General features: G+C 52.0%; 1 protein-coding gene across 1 annotated transcript; it reads right to left on the bottom strand.

The window, feature by feature from the left end:
- Positions 1-291: 291 nt before the first annotated feature.
- On the bottom strand, positions 292-9,613 carry rrp8 (ribosomal RNA processing 8). The gene is made up of 6 exons (XM_072250378.1): positions 9,508-9,613; positions 5,933-6,876; positions 4,745-4,874; positions 2,836-2,942; positions 2,642-2,738; positions 292-859 (listed from the first exon to the last, which is right to left on the bottom strand). Exons 1-6 carry the CDS (start codon positions 9,610-9,612, stop codon positions 746-748), a joined length of 1,497 nt encoding a protein of 498 aa, XP_072106479.1. The 5' UTR covers position 9,613; the 3' UTR covers positions 292-745.
- Positions 9,614-13,520: the final 3,907 nt, after the last annotated feature.

A 13,520-nucleotide genomic window follows, 5' to 3' on the forward strand; every position in this document is an offset into this window, starting at 1 on the left:
GGGCTTCACAGGCTACCTCAGAACCAATTTCCTCCTGTATCTCCTGCATTTGCTGTCCGTGTGTATATCTGAGAGAGCGAGAGTGAGGGCTGAGGGCAGAGAGCACGTGAGGGGGGGGGGGAAGGGGGGGAGGGGAGAGGGGAAGAGAGGGGGGGAGAGGGGGAAGAGAGGGGGAAGAGAGGGGGAAGAGAGGGGGAAGAGAGGGGGAAGAGAGGGGGAAGGGGGAGAGAGGGGGAAGGGGGGGAAGGGGGGAAGAGGGGGAAGGGGGAAGAGGGGGAAGGGGGGAAGAGGGGGAAGAGGGGGAAGAGGGGGAAGAGGGGGAAGAGGGGGAAGAGGGGGAAGGGGGGAAGAGGGGGAAGGGGGGGAAGGGGGGGAAGGGGGAAGGGGGAAGAGAGGGGGGGAAGAGAGGGGGGGAAGAGAGGGGGGGAAGAGAGGGGGGGAAGAGAGGGGGGAAGAGGAATGAGAGGAGGGAGAGGGAGGAAGAGAGGCTACATTGGGGGCGGGTTTGACCTCCAGATGCATGGGTTCAGGCCTGATTCAGATTCACACAAAGTGCTTAAATCATTCACAACCACGGACTGCAGGGATTGTGTAAGGCCACAGCCTCACACACTCACTCCTCCATCAGCCAGCACATAAGGCACTAAATATCTCAGATGAGATTTCTTCTCCTGCAGTCCGGTTTCTATACGACGCGAGTCCCTCTCCTGTTCAGCCAGCCTGGCTAGTTGCCCTTTGACGTGTCTCAGCGCTTCTTGTAGAGGCAGGGCTTGAGCTGGAGCTGAAGGAGAGTACTTCCCTCACTGGGCCACCGGGTCTTCTCAAAGTCAAACATGTAAAAGTAGCGGTTCTCCGTGTCCTATGGAGAGAGGGGGTTGTATACGTGAGCGCACGTCACATTGACAAGCAGCCCTCAACCCAGAAAACCATCAGAGGAGGAGCAGAATCAGGCCATTCGGCCCATCAAGCCTGCTCCACCATTCCACCATGGCTGATTTATTTTCCCCCTCAACCCCCCTTCTCCTGCTTTTCTTCGTAGCCTTTGACACCCTGACTAATCAAAAACTTTTCAACCTCTACTTCAAATGTACCCAATAACCTGGCCTGCACAGTTGTCTGTGGGTAAGAATTCCACAGATTCACCACCTCTGCCTGAAGAAATTCCTCCACATCTCTGTTCTAAATGCATGTCCCTCTATTCTGAGGCTGTGCTCTCTGGTCCCAATTTGCTCCATGATAGGAAATATCTTTCCTCTCCACATCCACTTGATTGAGGTCTTTCAATATTCAATAGATTTCAATGCGATCCCCTCTCGTTCTTCTAAACTTCAGCGAGTACAGGCCCAGAGCCATCAAACGTTCTTCGTACGTTAACCCTTTCATTCCCGGAACCAATCTCGAGAACCTCCTCTGAACCCTCTCCAGTACCCGCACATCTTTTCTTAAAAAAGGGGCCCAAAACTGCTCAGAATATTCCAACTGCAGTCTGACCAGAGCCTTGCAAAGCCTCAGCATTGCACCCTTGCCTTTATATTCCTCTACTCTGGAAATGAATACGAAGGATATACTTGCCTTGCTCACCATTGACTCAGCCTGCCAGGTAGTTTTCACGTAATCCTGCACCAAGTCCCTTTCCAGCTGCTTTCCAAATCCTGGGCAGGCCACCCCCCGAAAACCACACAACCCAAGACTTCCTTTCCTGCTTTGTCGCCCTCTACCCGGATTGACAGATTGACAGGTGGTAACATGATTGACAGATTGACAAGTTGTAACACCAACCATTGATAGGACCCAGCAGAATAACAATTTGACACAGACTAGATGGGCTGAACATAAGGACATAAGAAACAGGAGCAGGAGTAGGCCATCCGGCCCATCGAGTCTTCCCCACCATTCAATAAGATCATGGCTGATCTGTCCGTAAACTCAGCTCCATCTACCTGCCTTTTCCCCATAACCCTTAATTCCCCTACTACGTAAAAACCTAACTAACTGTATCTTAAATATATTTAGTGAAGAAGCCTCAACTGCTTCCCTGGGCAGAGAATTCCACAGATTCACCATTCTCTGGGAAAAACAGTTTCTCCTCATCTCTGTCCTAAACCTTCTCCCCTGAATCTTGAGGCAATATCCCCTAGTTCTAGTCTCACCTACCAATGGAAACAACTTTCCTACTTCTATCTTATTTATCCCTTTCAAAATTTTGTATGTTTCTGTAAGATCCCCTCTCATTCTTCTGAACTCCAGAGAGTATAGTCCCAGGCGACTCACCGCCCCTCATAGGTTAACCCCTTCATCCCTGGAATCAACCTGGTGAACCTCCTCTGCACTGCCTCTGAAGGGCCTATTTCTGTGCAGTAGTTCTCTCCACCCTCACCCACGACATGGCTACTGTGAAGGAAGAGGTACAGGAGCTTGGACCCACACTCAACAGCTTCATCAGAGTTCTGAATGGTCAGTGAACCCAAGAACACTACCTCACCACTTTCGTTTCTCCCTCCACAGGACTTTAACTTAATTTGATATTCATTCATTATTATAATTTGTTGCTTTTTATTATGATGTATTGCATTGCACTGCTGCCACAAACAACATATTTGACGACCTATGCCAGTGATATTAAATCTGAGTCTGACTCTACCTTTGAAAGCAGCTTAAAGCCGAGACGTGCCAGAACACTGACAAAATTCCGAATATCTTCAAATCTGCTGGCCACTTCTGCGATCTTCAGAATTCCCCTGGAAAACACCAAAAGACAAGAGGCTAAGGTGACTGAGCAGTACTCTCCCCACGGAGACAGGCACCTTCAGGATCAGTGCAGCAAACATCTCTCACCCCACTCGCAGAACACGGTTGGCTTCCATCAGAAAATCCACCAGGTTGGTGCCCATCAGGGAGAGGCAGAAGACCACAATGTCCACTGACGCATCAGCGAGGGGAACCTAGAGAGCCCACAACAGCAGCAATGTCATCACAGCAGATCCTGCAAACCTCAGTCGAAGATAACAGGAGGCAGGGAAGTGTGTGTAGGACCAGAGATGTCCTCAGATTCCATGTCAAGACCCACCAGGGAGTGGGGAGGAGGGAAAACAATGATAATCTACCATTTTTGTGTGTCCGCGTCTCGACACGAGGGGATGCACGTGGGGTGTGGACATTTACACCCAATATTCTCTTGACAGACATGTCATGTGCCTCCCTCAGAGTGACTGTCAGTACGTCAGACATATGAATAGTCACAGACATGGGCGGATGGGACGGACGGTCAGAGACACTGACGTGTGGGACGGACGGTCAGAGACATTGAGACACTGACATGCGGGACAGACGGTCAGAGACACTGACATGGTGACGGACACTCAGACACTGACGGGTCAGAGGGTGAGTCAGTGTGCCTGTGTAGCTGGGATGTGGTGCTTAGGTCCAGGTAAGCCTGCATACCGGTTTGGTTATGCTCAGGCCCGTATACACCTGTATACCAGGGAGGTAGGGTTCAGGGCCAGTGTATGCCTGTACACCAGGGAGGTAGGGTTCAGGGCCCGTGTATGCCTGTACACCAGGGAGGTAGGGTTCAGGGCCCATGTACACCTGTATACCAGGAAGGCAGGGTTCAGGGCCAGTGTATGCTTGTATACCAGGGAGGTACGGTTCAGGGCCAGTGTATGCCTGTACACCAGAGGCGTAGGGTCCAGGGCCAGTGTACGCCTGTACACCAGGGAGATGGTGCTCACTGAGGGTACACCTCTGCACCAGGGAGGTGTTGCGCAGGGCCCAGGTATGCCTGTATACTGGGGAGGGGGATTGGATTTGAGGTAGACTTGTAGACAAGGAGAGTGTTGGGGTCAGGCAAAGGGTGTGGCTGTACCCCACATGGAGGAAGATCATGTACCGTACGTCCTGGTTGTTGGATTAGACTGTTTAAGTGTTATTTCCTTTGTAGTTTAACAATTTATGCTTGGTTGTATTTTATGTGAAAGCCAGGTGAAGTATGTGGACAGCGAGGAATACAGGCTGGCAGGGAGAAGAGACAACAGCTCCGAGTAAACATTTTGCTCATGGTCACAGTCTGAATATACAATTGTTCAGTGTGTCTCTGAGTTGCTGCACTTCTCTCTTTCTGGAAGCTTCTTGGTATCACATTGTTTGAATAGGGACTATCTGATTGGTTAACTCTTATCTACAAGTTTGAATGGAACATTTCCGATCTGTGGGGTATGAGAAGAGCTGAACACATTGCCCTGCTATCTTTAGTCCTTTCTGTTCTTAGTTTTTTAGCCATTCGACCTTCGCTACTCCACATTTCCAATGCAGGTGACATTTTTGCCATTTCCATCGTATCTGTTTTTTTATGAGACCATGTTATTAGCTCGACGCACAACACAGCATAGATGGAAAGCATGGAAGGAGCCAGCCGGATTCAAACTCGGGATCATTTGCCTCGAGATCTGGTGCTGATGCCACTACAATGCCAACTGGGCATCTTCCTTGTATTGCCACTTCATAAAGTCATTGTGAAGTGACATGTTCTGTGCTTCTTCCCTGACTTCCAGAAGAACCTTGGATCAAAAATAGCAGAATTCAACAAGGGGTACACCAGAACAATGCCTGTACATCAAGGAGGTGCTGGTCAGGGTCAAGGAACGCCTGTATCCCACAGGGAAGGAGATGAGGACTGGGCACAGTGCGATCCCAGTGTGAGAGGGAGTTTGGGCCAGGGACAACGCTGTAGACAGACTACACCCACCTTCGACATGTCACAGGCAGTCACAAGGTCGTTGAGCGCCACCAGGTCGAATGAGTGCACCGTGTTGCCCACACTCCGGGCGATCTTACAGTCTCCACAGCCGAAGTCGGCCACAATGGCAGAGCGTGGCCTGTGGCAGAGGGCAGAGACAGCCTCCCATCAGTGACTGCTGCTCACCCACACATCCCCCAGACGGTCGTCCCTGGCTTGGCTCCCCCACCCCCTTCACCCACACATCCCCCAGACGGTCGTCCCCGGCTCGGCTCCCCCACCCCCTTCACCCACACATCCCCCAGACGGTCGTCCCTGGCTCGGCTCCCCCATCCCCTTCACCCACACATCCCCCAGACGGTCGTCCCTGGCTCGGCTCCCCCATCCCCTTCACCCACACATCCCCCAGACGGTCGTCCCTGGCTCGGCTCCCCCATCCCCTTCACCCACGCATCCCCCAGACGGTCGTCCCTGGCTCGGCTCCCCCATCCCCTTCACCCACACATCCCCCAGACGGTCGTCCCTGGCTCGGCTCCCCCATCCCCTTCACCCGCACATCCCCCAGAACGGTCGCCCCTGGCTCGGCTCCCCCATCCCCTTCACCCGCACATCCCCCAGACGGTCGTCCCTGGCTCGGCTCCCCCATCCCCTTCACCCGCACATCCCCCAGACGGTCGTCCCTGGCTCGGCTCCCCCACCCCCTTCACCCACACATCCCCCAGACGGTAGTCTCTGGCTCGGCTCCCCCATCCCCTTCACCCACACATCCCCCAGACGGTCGTCCCTGGCTCGGCTCCCCCACCCCCTTCACCCACACATCCCCCAGACGGTTGTCCCTGGCTCGGCTCCCCCACCCCCTTCACCCACACATCCCCCAGACGGTCGTCTCTGGCTTGGCTCCCCCACCCCCTTCACCCACACATTCCCCAGACGGTCGTCCCTGGCTCGGCTCCCCCATCCCGTTGGGGAGTGTCCTATTGCCACATTTACTCTCCGGTATTGGATGGGACCCAGGTGCTGACTGTCAGCTCACCTGTCACTGGCCTGGGGGTACAACCCCTCCCGACTGTCCAACTACAGCCCTCCCCAAGCCTGCCCACATCACTCCATCTCCTTCCTGCTGACGTCCCCCTCCCTCCACACTCCCACAACTCCCCCCTCCCCGACAACATTCCCTCTCTCCCTCCTTCCCCGTACCTGTGTTTGATGTACTGGATGATGCGCTGCACCGGATTTTCGGGCCACCGCTCCAGTTGGGCAGTGAAGCCGTGGTGGTAGAGGTGGAAGGCGCTGGGGTCCTGTTCGAACAGCCGCTGGGCGTCTGCACTGCTCGTCGTGTACAGCTGCTGGTTGAGGAGTCGGAAACGAGCAGCCCTCAGCCGCCGCTGCATCCCATCCCTCAGGGCGCTGGAGCGGTCCCCGGGTGAGCTCCCTTGTAGCTGGTCCCCGTCCACAGCCTCTCCCCCCGGCGCCTTCCCACTCTTACCCTTCCCCTTCCTCTTCCCGGGAGGAGGCCGAGCTACTGCTCCCCCTGCCCCATCGTTAACCCCCACCCCTTGGTTTTGGGGGGCAGCAGGGTCCTTCCCACCCTCCTCCTTCTGTCTCTTCACCTTCCCTGGAGGGGCCCGACACCCCACTCCCTCATCGCCACCCTCCTCCTTCTGTCGCTTCCCTGGAGGGGCCTGGCACCTCGCTCCCTCTGCCACGTCATACCCTCCTCCTTCCCGAGTTCCAGGACGGGCAGTGACACTCACTTGCTCCCTGTTCCCGGATCCCAGTGGCCGGAACTTGTTCTTGCTCCTGCGCTGATTCTTCTTCCAATTCCTCCACTGTTTCCGGGTGAGCGTTCCAGCCCTCGTCCCCCGGACGCTGTTGGACCCATCCCCTCCTGCTTGCTGGCCCAACTCCTCCCCCCCTCCCCACAGTTCGGCTGCTGCTTCTGCTCCTAGCCCCTCTGCGGCGGCCTCCTGCTCTCCTCGACTCCAGCGCTTCCTCCTGCTGAGCCTGGGCTCCCCGGAGGGGCCACGCTCCAGCTCAGGCCGCGCTGCCCCCGGGCTCTCCTCGCACCGGGCCGTACCCGCGGCCCTCAGGATCCGCAGCGTTTTCAGCAGCGCCCGCTTCCTCCTCCGACTCTGGCTGTTCTGCAAACAGAGGCAGCGGCGCAGAAAGATAGCAATAAGATCATTCATTTCTTGAAGGTGGCATCACAGGGTCGTAACGAAAGCTTTTGGCACATTGACCTTCATAAATCAAAGTTTTGAGTACAAGAGTTGGGATCTTATGCTGAGATTGTAGAAAACGTTGGTGAGACCTACAGGAAAGTTACCAAGATTGAAACAGTGCAGAGAAACTTTGCGAGGATGTTGCTGGGACTTGAGGGCCTGAGTTATAGGGAAGGTTTGAATAGGTTCGGTCTTTATTCCCTGGAGCATAGGAGAAACATAGAAAATAGGTGCAGGAGTAGGCCATTTGGCCCTTTAAGCCTGCACCGCCATTCAGTATGATCATGGCTGATCATCCAACTCAGAACCCTGTACCAGCCTTCCCTCCATACCCCCTGATCCCCGTAGCCACAAGGGCCATATCTAACTCCCTCTTAAATATAGCCAATGAACTGGCCTCAACTGTTTCCTGTGGCACAGAATTCCACAGATTCACCACTCTCTGTGTGAAGAAGTTTTTCCTAATCTCGGTCCTAAAAGGCTTCCCCTTTATCCTTAATCTGTGACCCTTCGTTCTGGACTTCCCCAACATCGGGAACAATCTTCCTACATCTAGCCTGTCCAATCCCTTGAGAATTTTATACGTTTCAATAAGATCCCCCCTCAATCTTCTAAATTCCAACGAGTATAAGCCTAGTTGATCCAGTCATTCATCATATGAAAGTCCTGCCATCCCAGGATTCAATCTGGTGAACCTTCTTTGTACTCCCTCTATGGCAAGGATGTCTTTCCTCAGATTAGGGGACCAAAACTGCACACAATACTCCAGGTGTGGTCTCACCAAGGCCTTGTACAACTGCAGTAGTACCTCCCTGCTCCTGTACTCGAATCCTCTTGCTATGAATGCCAGCATACCATTTGCTTTTTTCACCGCCTGCTGTACCTGCATGCCCACTTTCAATGACTGGTGTATAATGACACCCAGGTCTCATTGCACCTCCCCTTTTCCTAATCGGCCACCATTCAGATAATAATCTGTTTTCCTGTTCTTGCCACCAAAGTGGATAACCTCACATTTATCCACATTAAATTGCATCTGCCATGAATTTGCCCACTCACCTAACCTATCCAAGTCACCCTGCATCCTCTTAGCATCTTCCTCACAGCTAACACTGCTGCCCAGCTTCGTGTCATCCGCAAACTTAGAGATGCTGCACTTAATTCCCTCGTTTAAGCCATTAATATATATTGTAAACAACTGGGGTCCCAGCACTGAGCCTTGCGGTACCCCACTAGTCACTGCCTGCCATTCTGAAAAGGTCCCATTTATTCTCACTCTTTGCTTCCTGTTTGCCAACTAATTCTCTATCCACATTAATACCTTACCCCCAATACCATGTGCTTTAAGTTTGCACACTAATCTCCTGTGTGGGACCTTGTCAAAAGCCCTTTGAAAATCCAAATTTACCACATCCACTGGTTCTCCCCTATCCACTCTACTAGTTACATCTTCAAAAAATTCTGTAAGATTCGTCAGATATAATTTTCCTCTCACAAATCCATGCTGACTTTGTCCGATGACTTCACCGCTTTCCAAACATGCTGTTATCACATCTTTGATAACTGACTCTAGCAGTTTCCCCACCACTGACATTAGGCTAACCAGTCTATAATTCCCCGGTTTCTCTCTCCCTCCTTTTTTGAAAAGCCATTACATTAGCCACCCTCCAATCCTTATGTACTAATCCAGAATCTAAAGAGTTTTGAAAAATTATCACTAATGCATCCACTATTTCTCGGGCTACTTCCTTAAGCACTCTAGGATGCAGACCATCTGGCCCTGGGGAATGAGGAGAGATTTGATAGAGGTGTACAAGATTGAGAAGTATAGACAGGGTAAATGCAAACAGCTTTTTCCACTGAGATTGGATGAGTCTAGACTAGCGGTCATGGGTTAAGGGTGAAAGGTGAAATGTTTAAAGGGAACATGAGGGGGATCTTTGTCACTCAGAGGTTGGTGACAGTGTGGAACAAAAACCAGTGCAAGTGGCGGGTTCAGTTTCAATACTTAAGAGAAATTTGAATAGCTACACAAATGGGAGGGGAATAGAGAGATCTGGTCCAAATGCAGGTTGATGGGACGAGGCAGAATAGCAGTTCAACATGGACTAGATGGGCCAAAGGGCCTCTTTCTATGCTGTCATGTTCTAGGACTCTCCCAGCAATTTCTCTGTTCCTGTGTACACTCTGTTATGTGCCCACACTGACTGTGGTGTGGTGTGGTGCAGAAGGTCAAACGGCTGCCTCACTGCCCCAGAGGCCCGGGTTCGATCCCAGCCTCTGGCTCTGTCTGTGTGGAGTTTGCACGTGGCTTTCCCAGTTCCCTTTCACATACCAACAACGTATGGGTCAGTGGGTTAATGAGCGGCTGTACATTGGTCCCAGTGTGTGGTTGAGGGGTAGAATGTGGGGGTGGGGTGGGGTGGGGTGGGGTGGGGGGAGAATGAACTGGTGGGACTCGATGGGCCGAATAGCTAAATTCTGCTCCTATGTCTTACGGTGCAATGAACAGCCCAAGGCTCCCCACCTCCCTCTGCCACCTTCTCTTACCTGTTTGCTGACACAGCAAGAGGGTGCCTGCCTGTGGAAGATGGCGTCAGTCAGAGCCCTGGCCTCTGTATCATCATTCCAGTCACTCTCCTCAAACATGCCCATACCTTCAACAAATGGAAACAGGGGAGGGTCATTCTCTGCCAGAGTCTCAGTGCTATCCCCACATTCCTCCCTCCTTCATGCAGACAGTCAGGAGCACCAGGTTTCTGGGAGTGCCCATAACAGACAGTCTCACCTGGTCACTCAACATCATCTCTTCAGCCAAGAAAGAAGAGCAGCACCTCTCATTCCTGAGGAGACTGAGGTGAACGGGGCTCCGATCCACCCCCCGCCCTCCATTTTAACTAATTTTTACAGGAGCACCATTGAGAGTGCCCTGACCAACTGCATCATTGTCTGAAACGGGAACTACAAGGTGTCTGACCACAAGTCCCGACAAAGGATTGTGAGGACTGCTGAAGGCATCATTGGGGTCTCTCCTCCACCCATCAGAGATATTTATCAGGATTGCTGTGTACGCAGGGCCCTTGGCATGGTCAAGGATCCTTCCCGTCCATCCAAAGACCTCTTTGACCCCCAACCATCAGGCAGGAGGTACAATAGCATTAGAACGAGAACTGTTAGGATGGGAAACAACCTCCTCCCCCCCCACCCCCCAAAGGCAGTAAGAGGACTGAACTCCCTGCCACCAGCCAGCTCTCATCACGTGTGAAGTGCCAGTAACGTTATACTGTTTACTCCTGAACCTGCATTGTGTATGCAGCTCATTGCTTGTTAATGTATTTGTGCTACTATTGCTTTATGCATTATATGTCTGAGTTCTACACACTGTGTTGTGCAGTCGGTCTGGAGCATTTGGCAGTTCACATGGTTGAATGGCAATAAACTGCACTTGAACTTGAAGATCCCTCACATGTCCAGAAACCTGTCCACAGAATCTGGCCCCAAGCTTCCTCACCATCCTGAGCAGGAAACTCACAGGATTCATCACCCTCTCCTCACCTCAGCCTCTAACACTGACACTGCGGCTGGTTCAGATCTCCTCAGCATTCCGGCTGGATGCATCACCATCTGGAATGGAGGGAGGGGCCTCTGCACGGTCTTGGAAAGCTGTAAACTCCGCCAGCTCCATCATGGACACTGGCCTCCCCAGCATCGAGGATATCTTCAAAAGATGGAGCCTCAGAAAAAAAGGTTGGTCAGCCTTGCTGCTTGGGGAAAGTAACTGTTTTTGAGCCTGGTTACCCTGGCGTGGATGCTACGTAGCCTCCTCCGCGAGGGGGTGGGGCAAACAGTCCATGAGCAGGGTGGGAGCAATCCTTCATGGCGTTACTGGCCTTTTTCAGTTGGGATATTAGATATTGAGTATTGGTCAGAAAATGATGTTAAACAATCTTGAATTTTATGTACATAGTGCCAGTGGGCACAGGAGAGTCTGAACATAAGGTGACCCTGACAGGAAATGACAAAATGGTGGTGGTGGTGTGGGTCAGTGGGTGAGCCATTGATCAGCACGACAGCTTAGGGAAGTCACTGCTTACGAGTTTAGTGATCCAAGTGTGGATGCTGTGTAGCCTCTTCCCTGATGGGAAAGGGTACACTCGCCGGGAGGAGCTACAGGAGCCTGAAGATCCACTCAATGGCTTAGGAACAGTTTCTTCCCCTCCACCATCGGACTTCAGAACCGTCCATGAACCTGTGAACATTATCTCACTCTTCCTCTGTTGCAGAACTTAATTCTAGAGTTTATTATTTTTGTCTTTGCAACTGTACTGTTACAACAAAACAACACATTTCACAGCACGCCAGTGACAATAAAGCTGATTGTGATTGAACTCTGCCCAACATCTCCCCATGAACACATCAGAATGGTACAAGTTTCGTCACCACTCTGCCAAAGCATGACCTCCACAATCTTTCCCCACAGTGCAGAAACAGGCCCTGCTTTCACCCTTTAAGATATAGGAGCACATCTAGGCCATCTGACTCATTTGTCTGCTCCGCCATTTCATCATGACTGATCCATTTTCCTCTCAGCCCCAGTCTCCCCATTACCCTTCATTCCCCGACCAATCAAGAATCTATCAACCTCTACCCAATAACTTGGCCTCCACAGCCACCTGTAGCAACATACTTCACAGATTTACCACTCTCTGGCTAAAGAAATTCCTCATCTCTGTACTAAATGGACGCCACTGTATTCTGAAGCTATGTCCTGGGGTCCTAGACTCTCCCACCACAGGAAACATTCTCTCCACATCCACTCATTTGAGGCCTTTCAACATTTGATAGGGTTCAGTGAGGTCACCCCTCAATCTTCTGAATTCCAGTGAGTACAAGCCCAGAGCTATCAAACACTCCTCACATGATAAGCCTTTCAATCCCAGAATCATTTCCTTTGAACCCTCTCCAATGTCAGCATATCCTTCCTTACATATGGGGCCCAAAACTGCTCACAATACTCCAAGTGAGGCCTCACCAGTGTTTAATAAAACCTCAACGTTATATCTTTGTTCTTATATTCTAATCCTCTTGAAATGAACGCAAACATTGCATTTGCCTTCCTCACCACAGACTCAACCTGGAAATTAACCTTATGGAATCCTGCACAAGGACTCCTAAGTCCCTTCGCAGCTTATATATTTGAATTTTCTCTCCAATTAGAAAATAGCCTACGCTGTTAATCCTCCTACCAAAGTGCATGACCATACACTTCCTGATACTCTATTCCATCTGCCACTTCTTTGCCCATTGTCCTAATCTGTAACCTCTCTGCTTCCTTATCACTGCCTGCCCCTCCACCTATCTTCGTATTGTCTGCAAACTTGGCCACAAAGCCATCGATTCCGTCATCCAAATTAAAGGAAAAAGAATCCATACCAACATAGACCCCAGTGGAACACCGCTAGTCACCAGCAGCCAGCCAGAAAAGGTTCCCTTTGTTCCCACTCTTTACCTCCTAGCAATCAGCCACTGCTAGAATCTTTCCTGCAATATCGTAAGCTCTCAATTTGTTAAAGTTTCAGTTGTGTCACCTTGCTCCAGCCTCCTAAAACTCTGAAAATCCGAGTACACAACATCCACTGATTCCCCCACTCCAGAACGCAGACCTCACCCACCTCTCCCCCGCCAACACAGCGCAGACCTCACACATCTCTCCCCCAACACAGACCTCACCCATCTCTCCCCAAACAGAGACCTCACCCATCTCCCCCCAACCACAGACCTCACCCATCTCTCCCCCAAACACAGACCTCACCCACCTCTCCCCAACACAGCACAGACCTCACCCACCTCTCCCCCAAACATAGACCTCACCCATCTCTCCCCCAAAACAGACCTCACCCATCTCTCCCCCAACACAAACCTCACCCATCTCTCCCCAACACAGAACTCACCCATCTCTCTCCCCAACACAGATCTCACCCATCTCTCCCCCCAACATAGACCTCCCCATCTCTGCCCCCAACATAGACCTCACCCATCTCTCCACCAACACAGACCTCACCCATCTCTCCCCAAACACTGACCTCACCCATCTCTCCCCCAACACAGACCTCACCCATCTCTCCCCCCAACACATAGCAGACCTCACCCATCTCTCCCCCCAACACAGACCTCAGCCATCTCTCCCCCAACACAGACCTCACCCATCTCTTCCCGAACATTGACCTCACCCATCTCTCCCCCCAACACAGACCTCGCCCATCTCTCCCCGAACACAGACCTCACCCATCTCTATCCCCAACACAGACCTCAGACATCTCTCCCCCCCAACACAGACCACACCCATCTTTCTCCCCCAACACTGACCTCACCCATCTCTCCCCCCAACACAGTCCTCACCCATCTCTCCCCCCAACACAGTCCTCACCCATCTCTCCCCCCCAACACAGACCTCACCTATCTCTCCCCCCACAGACCTCAACCATCTCTCCCCCCCAACACAGACCTCACCCATCTCTCCCCCCAACACAGACCTCACCCATCTCTCCCCCCAAACACAGACC

This window comes from Mobula birostris, unplaced genomic scaffold, assembly GCF_030028105.1.
Source record: "Mobula birostris isolate sMobBir1 unplaced genomic scaffold, sMobBir1.hap1 scaffold_2933, whole genome shotgun sequence".
NCBI lineage: Eukaryota > Metazoa > Chordata > Chondrichthyes > Myliobatiformes > Myliobatidae > Mobula > Mobula birostris.

Excerpts from the sequence above, each read along its gene's own strand:
- rrp8 (XM_072250378.1), bottom strand. The coding sequence starts at position 9,612 with ATGGGCATGTTTGAGGAGAGTGACTGGAATGATGATACAGAGGCCAGG. Across the intron at positions 2,739-2,835 it reads AACCGTGTTCTGCGAGTGGG|GGGAATTCTGAAGATCGCAG; the intron begins GTGAGAGATGTT and ends GGTGTTTTCCAG. Across the intron at positions 860-2,641 it reads GCTTTAAGCTGCTTTCAAAG|GACACGGAGAACCGCTACTT; the intron begins GTAGAGTCAGAC and ends CTCTCTCCATAG.